The 23,820-nt window shown below is 38.4% G+C and overlaps 1 protein-coding gene across 8 annotated transcripts in view; it reads right to left on the bottom strand.

Annotated features, from left to right (window-relative positions):
* Window positions 1-368: 368 nt before the first annotated feature.
* cadm1a (cell adhesion molecule 1a) overlaps window positions 369-23,820 on the bottom strand; it is a 394,751-nt gene continuing 371,299 nt past the window's right edge. For 6 of the 8 annotated variants that reach the window (XM_014003959.1, XM_014003960.1, XM_014003961.1 and 3 more), the window contains 2 exons: window positions 5,393-5,521; window positions 369-2,256 (listed from right to left, as the gene is read on the bottom strand). In XM_014003959.1, coding sequence (XP_013859413.1) covers window positions 2,138-2,256; window positions 5,393-5,521 — 248 coding nt within the window. In that variant the 3' untranslated portion in view covers window positions 369-2,137. Of the gene's footprint in view, window positions 2,257-5,392; window positions 5,522-22,239; window positions 22,552-23,820 lie in introns of those variants that run through there. The other 2 variants (XM_014003965.1, XM_014003966.1) reach the window with 2 other exon arrangements.

Raw genomic sequence — 23,820 nt, 5'->3', positions numbered from 1 at the left:
GAACGACTGATCTGTCTCTCAGAGCATTTCTGTTTCCTTTCCCCAACATTTACCTGATTCACAGGTCGACAAAACTCACAATGAGCGTGAGACAGGAAAAAGTCACAAAGGTACTCAAATTGGAGTTCTAGKAAGTTGTAAAAAATATTTCTGAGGAAGGATTAGTTTACATTACAGCTGTGAATCCCCTGGCTTGATTTTACATTTTGTTTATGAGATTAAATGAACCCACTGATGGAGAGACGTGGATGTTTCGTGGATCTTAAACGTAAATTAAACACATTTCAATTTCAAATCAGTTAAGGCGGTCTGTCTACTCCTTTAGGTTATTTACACTTTACCAGCAAATTCTGGCCAATAATAACATCTTTTTTTGTAACAGGACTTTGTTTTAATTACTGAAACCTTCTGTCTAAAAATGAGTCAAAAAAGGCATTAAAGCAAATTATGTCATCTCAATTTTAAAATTTTTGTAATAAAAATATTCCCAATTTGAGAAGAGATGAAATTAAACTCATCATTACAACTTAAAAAACCCTGGTAGGTACAGGCAAATAATATCAGCCAAACAGAACAAAAGGAAACTAAAACAAAATGGCAGCATATTGAGGGAAAAATAAAAATAAAATTTGTTTAAAGTGACAGTTCAGACATTTTAAAGTGGGATTCTGTTGAATAGTTCTGAACAGCATCACTACTAATGCATTAGTCTTATATAATTAATAATTAATAATAATAATAATAATAATAATATTAATAATAATAATAAGAATAATAATAATAATAATAATAATAATAATAATAATAATAATGCATTAGTCTTAATTCTGATAAGAGTGATGACCTAATGACTAGTCTATGGAGCTAAATTGGGGCCATAAGTTTTGTTTAAAACAAAAAGTTTTTGAATCTGAAAAACATTTTTTAAAATAAATATAGCTTGATGCTAGCACAAAAGTTAACAGGCTAAACTGTCAGTGAATGTTCATCAAATAACTTCTAACATTACAAGTAATTGTGGATCCCRTTAAGAAGGCAAGTAATTCACGTTAGCAGTGGCTCTGCTCTGACTAGCCATTAGCTCATCATTTCAGAAATCGTTAAGCTCTTTCTCCTTACGGAGGCTGGATAAAGAGCTATCTGCAACAGGTAAGATATTCACTGTACATAASCATTTAATAGAACCTGACTTTAAAACCTCCGAACTGTCCCTTTAGGGAAYGGATACGTTGACTCTGAGGAGGAGTTGGCCTGATAAAAATCGCGCATTACTCTTGTTTGTTTGGGTTTTGGTGGCTGAAAGTCCGGTCCGATACAACAAACCTGTGTCTCATTTATGCTGTTTTGTACAATGAAGCATTCCATGCATTTCATTTTTTTGTTTGTTTTTGTCTTTTTTTTTGTCTTTTTTTTGGAGCTGTCCAAAGTTGAGGGGGGAAAAAGAGAAGGGAAGAAATGGCTTGAGACAAATCACAGTATACTGGAAAGAGTTTTTGTTATGCAGGAGAGGATTTGTGAGTGCAGACGYGGTTAGAGAGATGAATAAAGTGGCTGTGTAGTTTTACTCTCGTACAAAAGCCGACAGCGCACTGATAATACCATGTGAATGAGATGAAAAAAGAAAAAAAAAAAAAAAAACGAAACAAGAGGGAGCAAAGAAGTTATGCAAATGATGATCAACACAGATGCAAATTGTGGAGGGAACAAAATAAAAGAATCAGAACAAGGCACAGAATTTTCTGCAAATGGTGAAAGTAAATAAAATTTGAACCAGCAGTTGGGGGGAGGGGTGTTGAATGGTGAAGCTCTCTACAGTGATTTCTGGCAACGCTTAGCACACCCTCCCACCCCCAACCCAGCCTCCGCTCGCTTTTACTGAAAAACTCCAACTTTTTTTTCTAAATCCTGTTTTGAGTTTTTATTTAAACACACGAAACGTTCCATCTACATCTGCAGACTAGACTAAACGACGGCTTAAAACCAGGCCTCTCTTTAAAAATCCCACCTCGACTTCTCGAACTCTCCCAAATTAAAAGCTCTCTGTCAAACCATTGCCCCACATCCCCCAAAAAAACCAGCTCCACGTCCCCGAGGAGGACGCCGGAGTGAGGGGGCGGGGCGGGGGGTCCTGTTTGGATTAGATGTAGTACTCCTTCTTTTCATCGGAGTTGGTGTGGCCACCCTCTGCATTGATGATGGCTGTGTCTGCGTCCGCTGCGTCGTCTGCTCCTTTGGCTTCGTGCGTGAAGTAGGTACCTGAGGAAGAGGAGGAGGAAGACAATGTCAGGGACCGAGCAACAGCCTGCTGCTCGGATGATACCAACGATTAAAATGTGACCCTCCGTTCCCAGCATCTAATTACGCAAACCCTCCACCGCGCCGCCGTTTACGTCCAACACAAGCAAGCTGTAATATTCAGATTATACAGCGGTTTTTTTCCCTTCTCCTCAGAAAAGATTGGCACATGAAAATCATGGCTTTGAAATGATCTCGAGTGCGGACAAGAACGCAGGATCACACGTTCAAATTAACCTTGTCAAGTTCATCCAAAGGAAAAAAAAAGGCCACTTCAAACCTAATTTGCAAGATTTATTCACGTCCGACTGCGGCGGCCGAGTTTAGCGACGGTGACAATATTCCGGGCTTGAGTGGAGGTGGAGGAAAACGCCGAGTGTGAAAAATGACTGTGAGGAGACAGAAACGAGGTGCTCAGTGATGCTGTAACGAAAGCTAACCTGCTGCTGACCCCAGACATGTTAAGACTCCAGGTGGGAAGCAGGAAAAAACCCCCCGCTATATTTGTTTCCCAGAAATGCTAAACCTGACATTTTAACTTACTGGTTGGCGTCAGTGACAGAAAGCTCAATATCAGCAGAAAACATGAAATAAATATGTATACTTGTGCTGCAAAAAAAAAAAAAAAAAAATCCATGTGTGCAAAAACTGGATATTTTCAGATTGCAAGCAAACAAAATAAGCACTGAGTGTCTCGTTGGGAACATTAACTCTTGTGAGTTGGGATTGTCAGACCTCAGATTCAGGACGAACAGTGTGACATTTGTCCGGGTCACGGAACAGTGAACCAGACTTTTATCGGTGCAAAGCTGGTAGTTTTACGCTCCATTCGACATTTGTTTTGTAGATCTGGAGAGAGCTTAGCATTCTTCGGAGGGTGTCAAGGTGATTTCTGGTCCCTGTACAACCCAAGCCAGGGCCTTGCCTACATCCCTGGCACAAAGTTGAGCTTGTTTCCTGTGCAGATTGTGCTTCGCAAAGGCCCGCCCACCAACAACATAATAAGTTGTGAAGAGAAGGGTGTTGGTTTGGTTTGTTGTGTCTGTCTGTATTTCAACCCTGAGGTATACTGTAGATCACGGAGCCAGAGGGGTGGCAAGTGCACCCCTGGAGCCTGATTGGCCACCCCCAACTGATTGACAAGTGGGGGTGGGGAGCACATTTGGTGATAAAAGATGGTCAGTTATCTAGTGTAGAGGGCACCTGTCAGTGTGTGAAGAAAAAAAAAACTTTTCTAAACCACTGAATTAATGAATTGAATTTTTTATCCATTTTATTTTTATTTTTTTGTAAATTACTATTGTTTGAATTTATTCTTGGGAGAAAAAGGAACATATATTTTTCTTCTTTCTGCTGGCTTTTATTTTATTTTGGTATTCATATTTTTTCCTACTGTATATAGAATTAATTTTGTTTTTTATTAAATGAAAAAATCTTAAATAAAATAAAATAAAAATAAAGCAACAATTCCACCGCACTAAATTTCAGCTTAATATGTATAAAAAGTTGATGAATTGTGGACATTTGCATTTAGCTTTGGTGGACATTTTGAATTATTTTATTTGAATCTGTTCGGCATGTCTCTCAGCTACCAGCGCATTACGTCAGCTTAATATCTCTAAAAGCTTAAAATTGAGATTTTAAAACGATATGGGAATTATTCTTGGCTACCACCTTTCCAAATTTCAGCTCAGTATTTTTAAAAAATGTCTGATGTTTAACTATTTGAAATTAGCTTTGGTGGCCATCTTGGATTTTTTAAATTTATATACATACTTTTACATTGCAGAATATTCATGGCTGCTAATAAATAATTTTTCAGCTGAAATTAACATCAGCGGTTAACTTAAATTGGGACTAGTATTTAATCTTGGCACCACAACAAATTTCCGCTTAATTAGTCTAAAAATGGCTGAATTACTGCCATTTAAATTTAGCTGTAGTGGCCATCCTAAATGTTCTTATCCAGAGTTGACTTTTATGTGCCCCCCTTAAGTAACATCTTAGCCACCCCTTGCCAATAAGTCTAGCTCCACCCCTGCTGACAGAACAAAACCCTGGATAGAGGATAGAAGCTGAACTGTGGGTGGCCAAGCTGGGATTCTGTAGTGTTGTTGGGAGTGGGATACATATCACTGACTGATTTGTGATTATTAGTCATTTTCATTGAAGTGAGCGGCAACTGTATTTTATGTTCTTCCTTTAAGCTATAAATGTTTGGTCCAAACTTCCAGCTAACATGTTTAGATGAACGACCGGACAGAAACCTGAGAGGAATCTAACTTTGGCACAGCCCTGAAATAAGTAAAGTCATCTTATTACATCTTTTACTTTGCCTCATTTAAAGGGTTTTCCTTTCCTAAAATGTTGAATGTACGTAATTCTATTTCCTCACGCTTGAGAAACATTAAAGTGTGAAATCCTTTATAGATTGTAATTATTCTGCCGTTATGAGGGCGGCACACAAGACTCGTCCCACTATTCATCAGCACCGCTAGAAGAATGTAATTTTACTCATCATCAGTAACCCGAAGCCCTAATAGCTGTCTTTTCATCGTTTGGCTCGCATTTATCTAATGATGTAAAAATAAGTTCTTACAGAAAYACAGTGCTGCAGCTGCACATGATAAGGCTGCTGAAGATATCTCTTTAGAGGACAGCAGTGACCTTCTAAGAAAGGCTGCAGCTTTCAGAAAAAGGAGATAATATACAGTATTTCAAAATCATATAAGGTACAATGTGTTTATTTGTCATGAACTGCTTGATGAATTGCAGAGAAAATTGCAAAATATAATTATTAAAGACTATCTACAAGGATATAATTCAACTAATTTTACARATTTTGAGCTAAAATGGTAGCAGTTTGTGTGGTAGTAGCCAAGTCAAGTCATTCTAGAATTGGAGGTGAACCAGTGCTGCTACAAAACAGAAATTAAACACTTTTTAAACACTCTTTAGGCACTTTGTAAGCAGCAACCTATAATAGAGACATTTGTTGGTTTAAAACATTTGCACATTACAATTTATATCTGTTGCACTCTGAGGATAAAACTACAAAGCTTGCGATAAATGAAAGSTGTATGTCCTCGTCTTCTACCTTTGTGTCTTGCAAAGTAGCGTCCGAGGACGATGAGCAGGCAGAGCATGGCGAAGACGACCACRGCCACCACCCCTCCGATGACGGCATGGTCCACCGTTCTGGGTGCTCCTTCCCCGGCTCGTGAATCTGTGAGCAGGAGYAGAAGAAGAAGAAGAAGAAAATCAATGTGGGGAAGAGAACTGTTAAAAGTGCCTGTCACATAGTGGGAATAGCAATCAGCCACCAAACCCCTATGGGGATGTCTGACAGCGGAGTGTGATAGAGATGTAGATTACACCTAATGCAGGAAGCTCACAGTGCCTAAAATCTGCTGCTATAACAACACAGAGACACCAACGTCTCAGTTTCCCCGCTGCCTGGAGCCCAACACGCACACCTCAATAAATTCAGAGCGGATGTTGATATTCGAACTTTAAAAAAACTCAAAAAAAACTTAAGATGTTTTTTCATTTTTCTTCCTAGAATTCATGGAAAAACTGAACCCTCAGCAGCCCCCTTATTGCTTCATTAATGGAAGTAAAAAAAACATCTGGTTATCAATGGAGTGAAAGTAGTCAAGTTTGTTTTTACCAGCAGGAGTTCTGAGTTTGACTGAAGCTCTTGGCTTTAATATGATGTGAAAGTTATTGATCAGGMGTAGGGATCCATGATAACACCAACCTAAAATCCATTTGTGGACCTGATTGGTTCTTTTTTACCAGACTTTTGCACCAACAGCTCATTTTAGGACGTTGCAAAGCGAGACAAAGAGAATAATCACATAGTGTAAGCCAAGATGTCCTCTTCTGAGATTTCTATCTTATTTGTATATTGTTGCTCCACAGAAGAACAGTCCTTGTTAAAAAGAAGTGAAATCCGCACAATAAAAGCCAGTTTTCATCAGCTTTAGCAGCTATTAGCTTTGGTAACTCACTTCCAGAGCTACACAGAAAGGGTTTTTCCACCACTCAGGAAAACAAAGAGAAGAGGGAAAAACTGATTAAGAAATAACAGAAACATCATCAGCATGACTCAACCTGCAGGACTGCAGTGAGGGGTGGGGCGGGGAGTTCTCTTCTACCTGTCAAACTCAACAAAACATTACCTGATAGATCTAATTGGTTATTTTGACTTCAGATTTTCTTTTTTTTTTAGTGCTGGGCAGATTCAATTAAACTGAGCAGGAATCCTTCTGACATCCAATTCACTTCTTGTCAGGCGGCAAAGAGTTGTGCTTTAACACACTTTCCCATTACGATGTTAATGTGGACTTGGCTTTGGGGGAGGTGTGTGTGTGTGTGCGTGCGTGTGTGTGTGTTGGTTGGTCGAGGTGGTTTATAAAAAAAATGGACCCGTGCAGAGGATCGTTGTTGACTGCCTGCATCAAACTATCCTAGGTTAAATTAATTTCTGGAAGAAGGGAAAGAGAAAACTTTAAAGTTAGCACACAAGTCTTTGCATGTTTCATGTTTCTTCATTTAATAATAAGCTGTGAATTTACCTGCATAAACAGGCTCAACTGAACTGAACCTTTGCCTCACTGACAAAGGGGTTCGGACATAAAAGGTCCGGCCTCTTGGTGGCACCAGAGATGACTTTCATCCTCACCAGAATTGATCTCTTCTTTATTCGAATTTGCAGCTTTCAAGGTTTTATTTTGAAAGGGCCTGAGCCCAAATAGGACAAAAATAAAAAGGACTAAAAATCAACTTATTTCTGCTCTCCAAACAGACTTTTCTTTGTAAAATACACCAGATTTAAATTCCCTCTTTAATCATATACAGGTAGCACCTAAAAGCATCAACACTCAGTCTGGTTTTAATGAGCCAGAACTGTCTGAATATTGTGTCACTTCCTGGAAACACTTTGTTCCAGTCAATCTATATGAAGCCATTTGGATAAGATCCTCAGAAAGTATCACTTATGTGTAATTACCCTCACTGAGTGAAATACAGCCCGAGCCTAATTATTCACACCRAGAGTCAGACTTCAAACTGTCATTCTTTAAAAAAAAAGCCCATCTGTTTAATTTGCATTTGCTTAAAATCTAAATTTTGTTGGATAAAATACATATTTATTCAAAATATAAGGTAGTAAGTAGGTTTAAGTTCTGGACTTTGGAGATTCATGGTTATGTTGATGAGATCTGGAAAATCTTTATTGAAGCACCATGATGTGAAGCTTTGTTGCTGCAGTTTCTCTTGAAAACAAAATTAGAATAGAACTTGTAAACCGGGAATGTCTGACATGAGAAAACAAAATATGCAAAAGATGGAATCCTAATTTTAAAAAAGGCACATTGTCTCCAGCTGATAACTTGATGGTTTATGTTTTTGGCACATGAGAAAGTCAGATTAAAGTTGTTTGCTTTCGCCCGACAAAAATTCCCGCTCTGGCTTATCTCAGACCTGACATCCAGCTCAGTCTTACTTTGAAATATGCTTAAAATACAATTGTTAATCAGGCGCGAGCTTCAAACGACGTGTCCACGGGGCTAAACAAAACACACAGCAGTCAATCAAGAGCGGTCATTTCAGCAGGAGGAGCATTTAGTATCTCATTTTCATAGGACATGTTGACAGAGGCTTGATTCCAGACAGGAGAGATCTCCTAATTGGATCTCCTAATCTGCTAATTAAGCATTAGTGATTTCACTGGTGCACCCATACTGCCTGTAGATAGAGGGGCAATCAGGAATACAGAAGCACAATGTGGGTGGGGTGTCATAAGAGCACACTGGCTTGTCAAGATCCACTTCCAATGCCAACAACACTCGCGGTTAAAGAGTGAATGTAATTAAAGTCCCAATGAACCTGTTCATTGAACCTATTTAAAAATGTCAGACGAATCTTTTGCCTCCCGGGTGGTGTGTGACATCGCTTACATACTGAGTGACTCTGGAAAAGGGTTGTTTCAAAATGTCAAAAATGCCTTTTTATTATTCTAAAAAGCTGATATGAAATTTATTTAGGAAAATTTTTGAAAAATAAATAGAGAAACAAGATTTTCTGTGAAAAAATGCAATTCTGAGTGCTGAATGACAGCTGAGACTGAATCCATATACAGCAGCTAGCACTACAGCTACACTAGCTAAAATCTACAAGAAGTTGAATGTGTTTGAAACTCTATAGATTGCAATTGGAAAAAAGTCTAGTTTGATACTGATGCTCTTACCATTTAACTCCTTAAACATACAACTATCCACATGTATACAACATCCAAATATCACCACATCATCCAAAAATCCACTGGTCATAATGATGGATGAAATATGTAACACCATGTATTTTCCATCTGCAGCTTTGTAAAAACAGTTTTATATTGAAGCATCTCCTCTTTTATACAATCCTACAGCTTCACTCAACAGATGCTGCGCTTCAAAACCATGTCAAATATCTTGAATCCAGAAACATTTCTTGGCTTTATCAGCCTATACTCAGATTCTGAAATGTCTTCGTTATTCATCTTTCTGATATGTGCTCTAACTGTACAAACCAATAAATAAATAAAAATAAAAACCTTGCTGGGAGCAAAATGAAATATATTGTGATGTTCAAAGGAATATTCCAGCATGTACTGCACTTCAACAATGTTGGACCGCTTGTTGGCCAGATCGCAAAAGACGGAGTTAAAAATACAACTGTCAGAATCAATGCTGCAGAAACAGAAATATCCTGACTTTTTCCCTCCAAGACTGAGCCTAAATCCAAAAAAAGAAGAATTCATATGGCTCATATTTGTAATATAAAATAAATCATACTGTCAGAATCATTAACAGCTGATAGTGGCACACAATTTATTTAACAGTATCCCAGCAGCCATGAGTCTTTCATTAAAAACAGTAGGATGGAAAGATTATGTTGTCTAGCAGTGAAAAAGAATGATGATCCACTTGTTTTCTTTAAATCAGTAGCGGTGTGATGTGAGGCAAACGATGTGTGGAGGCCTGAATAATTGCAAACAAAACTGAAGTGTCATTTTGTCTGAATAATACAATAGTTGTGAAAAAAAACAAGTTATGAAATCTAAATTAAACCCTATACTTTTTTGTCTCAGCAGAATCTGAAAATGCAATAAAGTTAAGCATCCGCTACAAGACGTCAAACTTTCCATTGTGTCTGAGCTGTACATCAAACTGCCGGACCACAGGTACCATCCATGTTGTCTTCAATTAACACATTTTGAATTTAGATTTTAAATACCATCTTCAGCAGTGTTAGCTAGATTAGTGGCAGCTTTTGTCGCAGGATGATGAGGTCACAATAAGAGCTGCACGCCAACGGCAAAGGCCGTATTCCATTCCAAAATTCTTTAAGGGGCAATCACAATCATGTAAAATCAACTTTTTTGAGTTTCATATCATGTTATAATGTTATACTCTCATAAAAACGTGCCCAAAGCCTTGCTTTGACTCATTCATGCATGTTTGAGAAATCCTGCAGTGTTTTTAGGAAGCCATGCTGAGGAGCAAAATGACAGGTGGGGACCAGGAACGCCTTTTGGTACCAGAAACGCCCCTGGGACGTGTCTTCAAGCCGAACTTTCTCATGGCAAAATGTAAGACAAGTGAGCTAAATTATGAAATGTGTTAGTGACTTTTTTTAAAATTTTATTTTATACTTGGAACCTCAGTTGCTCTCGAGCCGAAGACCACAAACTGATGGCTGGACAATCTTTATTARGATTTCATAGTAGGGAGGAGAATCCGTTGTTCCATCAATTACAGCAGGTTGTCCAGGTCCAGAACCAGACCCTGACACTACCATCATCATGTTTGTGACTAGCATTTGTGTAGATTTGCTCTGTGCCATTCATTTCAGTGCAAACAGTTTCAGTGTGTTTGTAATTGTCTATTAAAAAAGCCATCAGACTGCTGTGAATCGGAACACTTTCATACTTTTCCTTTTTATGACTTTTACACAGTAGTTTGAGAGTCTTTCCATTATTACTGAAACTGTGTGAAAAGCCCAAGGTCTCTGGGAACAAGGCTGCAAAGAAGTGTTAAAAAAATACACTAAGAASCCCAAAGCAAAGTCCATAAAAATTAAAGTGGCACCATCAAAAAAAGTTACAGTTCCTTTGTGTTGGTGGAGACATCTAAAGGGCTCGTTGATAAGTAGACACGTCTCCAGAAAAAGTCATAATGTTTTTATAAGGTGGCACAACACAGCCAGTTTAAAGTGATAACAATAAAGATGTGTGCAGTCGAGCTCCTGATGCAACACATCTCACTGACTTGTTCCAATATTGCATTATTTTCAAGGMTTGACCAAAATGGATGCAGCATTGGCATTTCTTAACACATCCTTTTAAAGTTGTCTAATAAAACCTGGAACAAATATTTGTTTAGACTTCAGCAACTGAAGCCCAGGCAAAATTTTATTATAAATAGTAACAGTCAAACGCTAAAAACTGGCTTTTAAATTGCTACGTTTTTAATAAAAGTTAAATTTAGACGCTTAAATTTACTTAMAATTATGTTCCCTCCGTACTCAATTCAAAATCCAACTTTTTTGGCACAAACGTCCACAATCACTGTTAAAATGAAAACCTACAACACAGCTTGAAAAGATAAAAAGAAAGTCATAAATTTGGTTAAGAGACTGAATTACATCTAATTTACGGCAGGTGGAAAGGTGCGCAGGTAAATGAAATCACACTCACTGGAGCTCCAGATTTTCTTCGGCATTATTTCTCTTGCAATACGAGCCTTTGTGTATGAAATGAATCCCACTTTTGGTGTCAAACAATATCGTTTCGAGAAAGACGGCAACTCGTGAGGCGAAAAAGTGAGCCAACAGTACATTATCTCCTTGGAAACCTTGCACCTTTTTTTAATCTGACGGGGGGCCATTCATCATTTATCTAATCACGGCAAGTCATCATCCAAAATGTAATATAATTATGGGCTATAACTGTTCTCAGGATATTAAGCTGTATCTGGGCCAYGGCTAGCTCAATAAACACCTTCTAATAATGGCTTTTAGTGGTCTCCGGAGTGACTTATCCTAACACACCGAAGACTTCGATGGCTCCCAAGGCCAAATGAGTTTGTAGCTTGTTGCAGAGATGCACATCCGTCCTGTTAATGGGGACAATGTTTAGAAAAWAAAAATAAAAAAAGCAGCCCAGTGGAGCTTCTCTCCATCCTCCAGACACTTTTCTCTCATGATTATCCACCTCTCCTCTTCTCTCCTCAGACTCTCTCCTCCCACCCTGCTGTCACCAAGCTGCCTCCGGTCSTTTCTGTGAAGGCTAAACAAACCCTTCGGGATGTAGGGGCAAGGCTGCGAAGGGGGTGGTCTGATTTGTGTGAGTGCGTTTCTTCAAATTCAAACTTGTTTGACTGAAACAAATAAGGTCAGAACAACCATTAGTGGAGTGTTTGTTAGAAGCAAAGACCATAACCAGYGGWGGGCAGCGCTAATTCAAAAGTTAGTTCCACAAATTTTAAACCACTAATTACTTTCTTTAGTTTCTTTAGTTTTCTTTAGTTACACTTTCTAAAGCACACGTCATAAATATTTTAGTGGAAGCTAAATAGATCCACAACTTTGGYTCAATTCATCAGAATAGATGTGCTTCCAGTGATAAYATGAGCCATTCTCACACAACACTGTCATCTTGTGGCAGAATGGKTTGCTCTCAACCCAWCTTACATTTTGTCGCCGTTTCAGGAAGTCATTTATACAAACAGACGTTTGATTCATGGTGTTAATTTAAAATAAAAAGTTGTTGTGGACTACAAGTTTTGCTGCTTCTTGATTATTTTTCTTATGWTTTTGGCTTCGGTAAGAAAGCATATATTAGTCATTTTAAACTGTTTCTTGGAGAGCTGAAGCGATGCATTCTGGGTAAAGGACCAAGTGGAACCCGTCATTTCAAAATAAGAGCCTGAATTTAAACTGTGCCGTGTGTTGCTTGCTTCAATACGACGTGACGTGAGACAACGGGTTGATGGATGAAGATTCAGCATGTCATAAATTATTAATGCCTTCCTCTACCCTCTCAAAGCTCAAATAAGTATAGCAGCCACTGTTCAAAAGAATGTCCCAACACAGACGAGCTACATCTAATGGCCAGAACTYTGCAGTTTTCACTCATTTACAGGCCAGCGGTCACTCTTTCAGAGATGAGGATGTTCTCATTCTTGATAGAGAGGAACGTTGGTTTGAGAGAGGAGTAAAAGAAGCCATTTTTGTGAAGAAAGACCGTCCATCATTAAACAGAGGTGGAGGCCTCCGTTTTCAGCTGTCCCCCTCCTACAGCGCGGCCATTGCCAGTATCACTCCACCCCCGTTAACAATAAGTGTTAATTAGGTGTCAACGATAGCCGTGTGATGTGAGTATCAGTCACATGGAGGCAGGGCTTAAAAGCCTGAATTTTGTCTGAAACTCTCAGACTGAAGAAGTCTCTTGGAGGAGAGACGAAACGTTTCATTAGAGAAGAACCGTCCAGAAGACCTATACAATTTTTTTTCTTTTTGATCCGAAAGAAGCCTAAAAAAGTGAAATAAGCAGAAGAATGGCCAGAATGACAGCTAAAAGAGCCAAAAGGTGTTAAAATCAGCAAAATAAAAATTCAAAGAAGCTGAAATTAGCACAAAGAATGAGGAAAAAAGAAGAATCAGAACAAAAAAAAGTATGGTAAAGATGTATATAGTTTTAAAAGGTTTTAAGGATGAAAACAGCTTCATTTATTATCAATAATAAAAACATGGCAAAAAAAAGCTAAATATCGCCAAAACTGTAAATTGCCGAAGCACCAAACATGTCCTGAAGGAGCTGAATGTTTTCATAATAAATTTTAAAAATAGCACAAAAAGTGCAAAAAAGTGCAGAAAAATGTACGGAAGAAAAAAGTGATCCAATAAAGTCTTCACACAATAATATTAAAACAAWCTGTGTTAAAGGAAAACAAAGATTTTAAAGGACAAAGTCACAATGAGTGCGACAGTAAAAGTTGAGTGCTGCACCGCCTCTTCTCCTGGCTCATTGATAATAAGAGCAGAGACTTGGTGGATCCTTGTGTTCGGCGACAGAATTGTATCAGAGAAATGACATCGGGGGCTTTGTGTAGATCTGTGAACGCGGCACACGAAGCCCTGGGTGAAGGAAGTGAGCCAAAGAAAGCAGCGGCTAATCCTTGTAAAGAAGCCGAGACAATGGCTACATTTACATTTTAAGAGTAAMCAGGCAGCGGGGCGTTCTCTGGTCAAGGTCGGATATGAACCGTTCATGGCTTCATAAACCCCAAAAAACAACAAATAAACAAGTTCYGATTAGACTTTGGCTTCGTTAGAATTCTGCTGCCGAGCTGCTACCACGCAGGGGACAGCATGGCATGATGGAGTGAAGCAGCAAATCCCCGTTTATATTAAGTTTTCTGCTCTGTCACCTCTCAGCTTTCTGTTCGGTTAAGTTTATGTGACTAACGAGCCATTTTCACACAGCTTTGAATAAAATATGCCCCACAACCCCGGTGTTTCTACAGAGGAGAAACACTYGTTTACAGATGGAAACAAACAAAACCTTGAATCAGTCAAATCAAGTTAAGCTATACTAATAAAGAAAAGCACTCTGGGTTTGAAAATTCAAGATGTCCACCACACATAAACCTAAATGGCTTTAATTCAGCTGTTTTAAGAAATACTGAGCTGAAAGTTTGTGCGATCTGCTAAGAATTATCCAAAATACTATTCAGATATTATTCAGATATTTTTAGATGGACACAGCTGAAGATTAGTGTAGATTAGCCAAAATTAGCTTAATTATGAGCCTTGTTTCACTTGCTGGGGTCATAATTAAGCCAACCACTAATGCTAATTTTACAGCCATACACATCTAACAATTTATATAGTAGAGTAGTATCAGAGAACAATCTTTAACAAAATATAAATACAAATACAAAATCTAAGATCTTCACTAACTTTTTAAGTATTTGGGGATGACACCTAGGGTGGCCAATCAGGTACCAGGGGTGGCACGTGATCTTGGCCCCCCCTTTGGCTCCGCCCCTGTTGGTCTCCAAACTACCTCAAACTATTTGTGAAAGTTCTGTCTTGCCATTTGTAATTCTGATCAAAAAGAATAATCCATAAACTTTAAATCAATAAATCTTTTTTTAAATTCTGCTAGAGTTTGTCCCATTTAGTGAGAACAAGATTTTCACTCCTACAGGATGAACACAAGGCGTTTATTCAAAAGTAAACAAGACGCCAGCAGAAGTGAAACTCCATCTTTCGTWTGCCAACGTGTGGCTGCCAACAAGAAATGCCGCCGAGTCTTGAGCAGACGACAACGCCGCATATTACAGAATATTTGCTGCCATCGTGCTCCACGGTGCCGTGTTGGAGGGGGAAATGTTGTGGCACTATCTCTGTGAGGTGTTGTGATGCTAACAAACAAAACCTGCAGCGATAATACAATCCTTCAGCAAGGCTGCGTGCATGGTGTCGGCCTTTAATCCGAGTCCAACCTCAAAGCAAATTCAGACCAGATCACATGCGTGGATGGTGTCAAGAAGAGAAAAATAAAGAAAAATGTTTTTTTATGACTTTGACAGAACCAAATGTTGTTTTAAGCCAACAAAAGACAAGTGAACTGACTCATTTGCACAAATATTTGTAATTTAATAAATAAAGAGCCACATAAGAGTGACCAAATACCTAATCAGCAGGAACTACGAGTGTAAAGTGGGAAAAGAAGGTGCTTCAACTATTAATAATCAATTTCAACTTCCTCTCCACTCCATTTCTAACCTTTCTGAAAAATAGTATTTAATTTTAGGATCTGACCTACATGGCTGCTGGGAAAAAAATCRAGGTGTTTCCCTTTAAAATCACACAACTAAATGTACTTCTGCTCTCTGTCCCATTAGACTTTTGTCTTCAACAGGCTGTATTCWGAGGCTAATGTGACCGAGGCTGAAAATGAATCACTTTTGTGCCATAATGTCTTTTTAAAGTTGCAAATTTAATTTAAATTATTCCTATGAGCCAAACTTTCTTGGTCTTATTARGAGCCAATAATCTGCTAATTACACAATAATCAGAAGTATATCTGTTAAACRCCACATTTGTTACAATTTTTAGCACAAGTTTTCAGCCTAATCCACATCTATAAACATCTACACTTGATTTATTTAATGTTGAGGTTTTTACTGTTGTCAGTTTAACATAATTTGAAGATACAAATTGAGCAACTGTATCATTTATTTATTAATTTTTTACAAAATTTAATAATTCTGTTTTTAATTTACATAAATGGAATAAAAAGGCACTGATTTAGGTAGGAGGCGGAGAAGTTAGCAATCCACAGCAAGATATTATGTAATGTTTTATGTAATGTTAAAATGTTACATAATCATTTTTAATCGCCTAAGAAGGAGGCAACAATGTTTTTCTCTGTCAATGTGTTTGTCTGTTAGCAAAATATCACATGAACCAGGGGAAGGACATTATTGATTCAAAGCTTTGTTATTTTAAAAAAAGGAGACATTTAGATTCCCCTATTTTAATCAAATTTACATCATTTTGGGCAACTATGACAGTAGTAATTTTGTTAGTACTAGTTTATAAACTAATGTATTTCAGCCTCATGACGTGTACTATTTCTTAATACTTACATTAATAAAAAACAGCCACCCTCAATAGACTCTTGCTTTGTTGGCATAAGTTTTACTTATAATTTATATTAATATAATTTCTATAGGGAGTTCTTTAGAAGACCCAGACTGTGTGTTTGACTAGTCAAGATATWTTTTTTAAAGTTTTGTAATATCTGAAATGTCCCAGGTTTTCCCCAGTAACAGGTGYTAAGATGTCACAGCCGTAAGAAGCTGCATACAGTATAAGAACCAGGTAAAAGTTATTTCAGCTCCTCTAATTTAACTATTTACATAAAAAATACCACCCAACTTTACAAAGAAATGCCTAAAAACTCCTCTGGTGCGCGTCGCGTTGGCAAAGTTTTAAATCCATCCATCTGCTGCGAGATAAAAAGCATCAGATCTGCTGCATGTCACAGGTGAGGAGGAAAAATCAACTCTGATTACACTTCATCTATTTCAGCACTTCTCTGTTTATTTCATCATAAAAAGCCAGACGGAACCTTAGAGGTTCACTTGACTTTCAGCAGGAGGCGAGTTATAAGGGGAGAAGAAAGGTTTGGTAAGGTGTGTGTGTGTGTGTGTGTGTGTGTGTGTGTGTGTGTGTGTGTGTGTGAGGAGGAAGGGGGGGGGGTTTGTCACCTGTCACACTCAGTTGTGAGTCTGAAACTAATTAATGCAGCATATGTGCCTCATTTGAAGAGAGCCCCAAAGGCAGGCTCGGGCCACTGATCGCCAAGTTATAATGTGAAAATGTTTACCTGTGTGTTTGTGAGAGAGTAGAAACTGTTTAGTTTAGGCTAATTCTCTACTGATTTTGACCCAAATGAAAGAGCTTTTCATGCACAAACTACTGGGGTCAGTTAAAAATCTACAAAGTTTCACTGACCAACGAAGACGCCCAGAACTCCAACGTTGGCGACGCCATCTGTCACCTTGATAATTAGTCGACTCAACCTCACCTCCACGCTGCAGGATGAGGTTTGCAAGGACTTGGTCTTCGAGTCAAATGGATTCCATTTGGACCTTTGCCTAATTTGCACTAATTACACTTCACCATACAACTCATTTCCCTACTTAGACTCGGTACTGAACCATGCTTACAAACATAGTTTAAAGCTTGAAGCAATAAAAACTTATCTTAAAAATACACTAAAGTTAGCCGCCCYGCGCTTCGGTAATCAAACTCTGAAAACACGACGACCACATTAGTTTCACATCACCTCCCTGAGTGATCCAAGATGTTGTATTTTTGCCGTTTAATGAATACCTTGTCTTTTTAATGTCATCCAAATGTAACAGCTCAGTCCTTGGATTAAAGAGAAAAGTGCTGTCCTTCACTACGATTCCACTGTGAGTAAAGTGGCCATTATACCTTTGCATTCCACTCCACTATTAGATCTCTGAGTGCAGCTCAATTATCCCACGACTTTCACAAGTTTGCTGACAGCCGCGTTGGCAGGCATATCCTTTCCAGACGTGCTCACCTCTCCGGATGGGAAATTAGTCAGTGCACCAAAGCATCAGCTAAAACAACTGACATTTCCCTCAAGATGCCCTTTCATTAAGGGTGAGGAGATAGAAGTGAGATGAGAGGACCAAAACACTGATTGAACATCTGACGCCCAAAACCTGACTCTGAACCGGGCGCCACTTTGGCACATTTTTAAAATCAGTTTTTTTTTTACTGCTTGCGGGTAATAAGACAAAACAGAAAATCCTCTGCAGGGTCTTAAAGCTTCCTACTCTTCAAGAGTGAAATGGGGGCTTAGAAATGACCAAARATAACCAAAATGGACTCCAAACCCTTATTAATTGTTGCCAAACATCTTCAAATGTGGCAACACTTGGTTCGTCAACCAATTGTTGAAATCTCTGGCTTGAGTCTCCGGGTGGGTGTTTGTTTATTGTGTTAGTAAACTATCTCCTGAAGCTCTGGGTTTATTTTAATGCAACACTCAGAAAATACAACCAGTTTCTTTTTGGAGTCGACCCAAATCAAGAAGGCCGCCACAGCCAGCTGAACTTAAACTTTAAAAACTCAATCAGTTTTAGAGGAATTGACTCAAAATTTGGAGTCAATCTTTGTGGTCTGTTAGCAAAATATCTCATCCACCATTGGACATATTTTAATTAATCTTTCAGAGAATGTACCTCTTCAACTGAATAATGGGTTTAATTACACAAAATGGCTCTAATTCAGTCAGTTTTACACATATTTATCGTTTACACTTTTAAAGTGCCTGTGACAAGCCTATTCTTCAAATACAAAAATTAAAAAAAAATCTTTATATTTAAGATCGTTGGAATAATACACATGATTTAACTCATTTTGTCCCATAACTGGCATATTTTCTTTTGAACTTGGCTCAGCCAAAGTGAAACAGGAAGTGACATCAAAGGGGAACTCTTTAACAAACAAAACTCTGGTCTTTGTTTATTGAAACAATATCATTTGAACTCTGACTCTTCTTCTCTCTGATAGAGACTCAAAATAATCTAAAGAAACATCAGATTCTTCTCTACAGTCTGGGTTGTTGGCTGTTGTAGCAATGCTCTGTTCACATGCAGATATTCCCCTTTGACATCACTTCCTGTCACTTCACAGGCAAATATCTCAACAACTGTTCATCTCAGTGACATGAAATTTATTTTGCAATATTTTATCAATGTCTTCTTTCTAAAAATACATTCAWATGTATTACAAAAATTTGACTTCACAGGCATTTCAACACGGTGGGTCTTTTTATTAAAAGTACATATGAGTTTCTCTACAAACATAATAAAATAAGTAATTACATCTGAGATTTTCAAGTTTTTATGTTCTTTTATTTTATCAGGAGAACTAAGGCTTCATCTAYAAGAACAAATCATTTCAATGTCCTGTTCCCAGCCCACTCTTTTCTCTGTTGAATGTTTAATTTRTTTCCTCTTGCCATCTAAACCTTTTCGCCCCTACCTGCTCTATTTTAGAGGGAAATGGACAATCTGGAGGAGAGCCTTCAAGCCTAATAGTGTCTTGTCATCCTCTTCTTTTTCAGCCTAGAAAAGCGGGGCATCACTATGGCAACAACACTTAAGAGGATAGGGAGAGGTGGCCAGCGCTGATGTTTTCTAACRGACTGACTCGGTGTAACACACTGGACCGACAAACACAAAGTGAGTTAGGATTTCTCGGTTTTAAAGCCAGCGGGTTACGGAAACGACTTCACATTTTATTGTCAATTTCWAAGAGCTGTAAAGGCAAATTGTTTGCATTTGTTTAAACATGAGCTGGATGATGAAACAATGGTGTGAATGTGGGTTAAACTAACTGTTGGAGGAGCTGACTGACCAGAACCCAAAACAGAAAAAAATAACATAAATCTATATTGGTTTGGAGTGAACACAAACGTAAGGTGAAACCAGGATCAAAGGATCATCTGTAAATTACATCATCAGGCTTTAATATTCAGTAACACCAACAGGAAGGTCTGTTGTCACACAGTATCTCTCAAAATTTGTGAGAAAATAGTCTAATTTTTCAATACTTACAGTATTTTCAATWATTGCAACCAAATAACCAACAAACCGTGCAGCCGTGTCTTGTCCKGACAATTTTCTAAATGATTTCTGTAAGCACACCTTTTATAAACGGCACTGTAGGCCGTGTTTTCTCTGAAGCCGCCCCCACAAAAATGATTTATTTTACTGGCGAGCACGTTTGTAATAGAGACGAGCTGAATTAACCCACACATTTATTTTCTTTACCCACTTTTCCATTTCAGATTGCAGGGGAGCCGGTGCCCATCTCTCCTTTTTTTCGACGCCTGACAGGCACCAAAAATATTGAATTAAAGTCACTTTACTGGGTTTTATTTAAGTTGGTCAAAACGACTTTGCTTAATGAGTAGACAACTATGATGTCACATGTGTTACATGTTGATAAGCATCTAACTTGGCATTTTCCTCTGTAAATCAGTGTGATTTTATGTTTCATGAATGTGGGTTAAATGGGCTGGTCTGYGCTAACGGATTAAGCTGCTTCACCTGAGTAATGACCAGCTGCACGAGTTCAGTCGCTGCAGAGTTTGAACATTCTTCAATTTCCTGCCGTTCTGCTTGTAACCTTGTTTCCTTTGCATGTAAACACATTAAAAACAGGTGTTGTCCTGACTATAGCTACAAACACCATCAATAAAGTGCTGTTTTGTCAAATGGCCACCGTACCTGTTAGAYGAAGAAATTTTACTTCCTGTTTGAAATAAAAAATAATGCTTTTGCTAAATGAAAACCTTTCAACCGGTCTGTGCAAACGTTGTCAGATGTCTGGATCAAGAGGCTGAAGAAAGTTTAGGTTTGTTTGTTCCCAACTTCTCCGGGGGGGACAGAAAAGAGCTTTTGTCTTCTCTGTTTTCAGCTCAAAGGAAAAAGCAAGTAAAGACAATGGATGTTTTGAGATAATACATTTCCAGGTTTTGGTATTAAAAGTCGGCAGAAAATACATGAGGATTATTATAAAGTGGTTTTACTTATAAGGTATTGTTTTAGCAAAACATCTAGGCTGCAATAAGTGAAAAAAATCAGAGCGATAAATGAAAGAAACACCTTTGTTGAGCTCTGTTTGTGTCCTTTTGTTGTACGCTTCATCGCTGCATTAGGAAAGAACAACAGGAGTTTCACAGTTCACGGTTTGTCAGCTGTTACAAAGAACCAGTCATTGGATTCTTCGACTAAAACCCACATCATCAGACAAAATAAAGGATGAAGTGAGTTAATTATATGTAAATACTCAATACAACACCTGAACCCATCATCAACTTCCACTCAGTCTGTTTGCATATTAATGTCACTTCATCTCCATCAATCCCGGCGCTGATCCGTTTGTTTGGTTTCAGCCCGTCTGCTTCAGCTCTTTTCAGAATATTTCAACAAATATTTCTTTGCCTTTGCGTCACTTTTGGATTTAAACTGTCGGTGGGCAACCCCCCTCCCCCCCCCCCCCCCCCCCCCCCCCCCCCCCCCCCCCCCGGCATAAATCTATTAGCATTTAGCTTTAAACAAATGAAGCAAAAAGTCAAACAGGTGACAGGTTGGAAAAACCTWTTTTAGCACTTCCAGTGGAACCGTCTTCCTGCTTCAACCAATATAATTATTTCTATAATTTCATGTTCAACCCGGGGAGCAGAACTGACACCTTATTTTCTTAAAAATAAAGCAATACTGCGCCACATCCAGCAGGTTTATGTAAAATTCTTCTGTAGTTAAGTTCTGTGTTTTTATCTTCTGTTTTTATCTGTGGGAGGAAGCCGGATTATGAGGAAAACATCCAAACCCCACACAGAAAGACCCCAGACCTGACCCCATTTGAACCCAGGACCTTCTTGCTGTGAGGCAACAGTTCTAACCAAGGGAATAACTGTAGGTTTACCATTGGATGGGGGTGTGAAGCTCTCTGCCTATTTATTTATCTGTAAAATGATTCAGGATATTTTGGGGTTAAAATATATTTTAATGCTTTTGCTGTGATTTACCTAACTCATAATCCCCCCTAAACCCCTGCAAATGACGCCCTTGGTTCTAACCACTGGTCCACCATGGTGCCAATCTGTCTGATGTGTTTTAATTTCTCTTTTGTATGTCTCTTAGAGCTTTGTAACCAAGGAGTTTGCCCTTGGGAATTAATAAGATAGAACTAAACATTGATAAATTTGTTTGACTAATTTATTCTCATAACAGTCAACATGGACGTCCCCAAACCAGRTCTGTATTTTGACACCTGTGATGAGACGGCCTCAGACAGAAAACATTTTCAAACTTCAAGCAAGTTCATTTGACACAAATACAAAACTGTAATGGCACCAAATAACCTTCAGCTCTGCTTTAGTTTATTTACATTTATATYGAAAGATGTCAACAACAGAAGACTTGTCCATCCAGCCTTACATGTTGGAGCCAGAGTCTGACCCAGAACCAGATTCTGACCCAGAACCAGAAGTCCAGATGGTAATACTCTAGCTGATTATTTGACATAACAGTTCAAAAACATCATAGAAAATAGAGAAAACTGAATGGACTGAAAAATCTGACCCAAACAAAATATAAAGATATACAGTATTTGCAGCCCAAGAGGAGACTAAATTCAACTTTTCTGCTGCTAGGGACTCCAAGAATAAAACAAAATATATTTAACAGCTAAAAAAGTGGATTTCTGCAGGATATGTCCACTTTAAGGATCATCWAAAAGAATAAAAATGAAAGAAACAAAACTTTGAAACTTATTAAAATCCCAAAATTTCTTTAAAACAGATGGAAATTCTCTTCTAAATGACTCTTTCCAGAGTTTACTGCATTTAATTGAAATTATCCAACAAAACTACCAGTAAATTTAATTTTCATCCTTATGACGCCACACTACGAATAATTACTAACAATTAAAAAATAATTAAAGGCTGAGATAGAACATCTGGGGCAACCATTCAAAAACTCATCAATGCTAAGAAGACATCTTGCAAAAAAGGAGAACAAAGCATCTGTTGCCTCTTCAGCACCAGCTTCCATCATCACTTCCAGGAAGGAAACTTCTCCACTGCCGACAGAGGAAGTCATGTCACCCAGCACAGGATAACGAATAGTAATTAACAGAATAATTAATTTAATTCAAGGATAATTCCAACTACAGTAAAACGCTGAGATTAATGTGCTACCTTGAGCCGTAATGGAAGCAAATCGTTTTAGATTTTCCCTGCTTAATGTGCACATTTATGCATCCCTGTGCTGCAGGAATCGAATCAAATTATCTTTTGTTTTAGCAATTAAACCCATCACTGAGATCTGGAGGTGCAGCACGAGAACTGGTGAAACATGTTGGAGGAATTAAGAAAGAAACATGCAAATTAATAAAAACTTGTGGGAATAAAGGCTTAAAGGAATGCATATTGCTTGCTTTGAATGCTAGTTTTCTATGAAAAAGGGGCGGAGTCTCGAACATCAAACAATAAAATCCGCACGTGTGAGCAGAAACAGCAGGGGGTGTAGATAATAATCTGGGAGAAGCAGGAGTCTGTGTGTGCTAATTTCATTAGCGTGTTTGGCTTCTTGACCTTTGAGGAGCTTCGGATGGTTCGTGTAGCTAAATGAAATCATGCAGCTAAATTGCAACAAACAGGAGCTTACGAGACACCCATGGCTCATTTTTGCTCAGCAGCTCACTAATTTGGTCATTATAGCAAATGAGTGAAGTAAGTTTTGAAATTTCAGATGGAGCAAAACGAGCGCATTGATTAACAGAAAACGTGTGACCGTGAATCTGCTCGCGCAAATTATGGAACGGCGGCCAAAAAAATAATGGGAAAGCGATGCAAATTAGGCAAAATTAGAAAATGATGTGTATCATCTTCAGTCGAATGTATGAAAACAAGTAAATGAGGTCTATTTTTGCCTCCACACAAACCTAATGCTGTTGATATAATCAGCCCTGTCCTCTGAGTGGCTTTTATTACTCTGTGCCACCTTCAGGGAAACGCTGTAATTGGTTAGCTGCTCGAATCACTCTGCCAGGGCTGCTCTGGCGACGAGGATTAAACAATCTTTATGATAAAACTGGAGCTCTGCAGTGAAGTTTTCTGACAGAACAAACTCAACACAAAATCAACAGCTTGCCCTTTTGTTATTGGTAATATTGCCTTTGCACGTCAGTGTGTGTTTCAGGGAAATATCTCATGAAACACTGTTTGGATTTTAATGAAGCTCTCAGAAACCAATMGTTGGATGTGCAGGGTGAGTCAAAAGACKCAGGACACCCTTTTATTTCAGGAACCAAAGGGGAAATGGAATATCTGAATACCCCAGTAGGTAA

The sequence above is a fragment of the Austrofundulus limnaeus genome, unplaced genomic scaffold (assembly GCF_001266775.1).
Source record: "Austrofundulus limnaeus strain Quisiro unplaced genomic scaffold, Austrofundulus_limnaeus-1.0 Scaffold21, whole genome shotgun sequence".
Classification (NCBI taxonomy): Eukaryota; Metazoa; Chordata; class Actinopteri; order Cyprinodontiformes; family Rivulidae; genus Austrofundulus; species Austrofundulus limnaeus.
The sequence above is the reverse complement of the archived record's forward strand: the minus strand, read 5'-3'. Positions and strand labels throughout refer to the sequence as shown.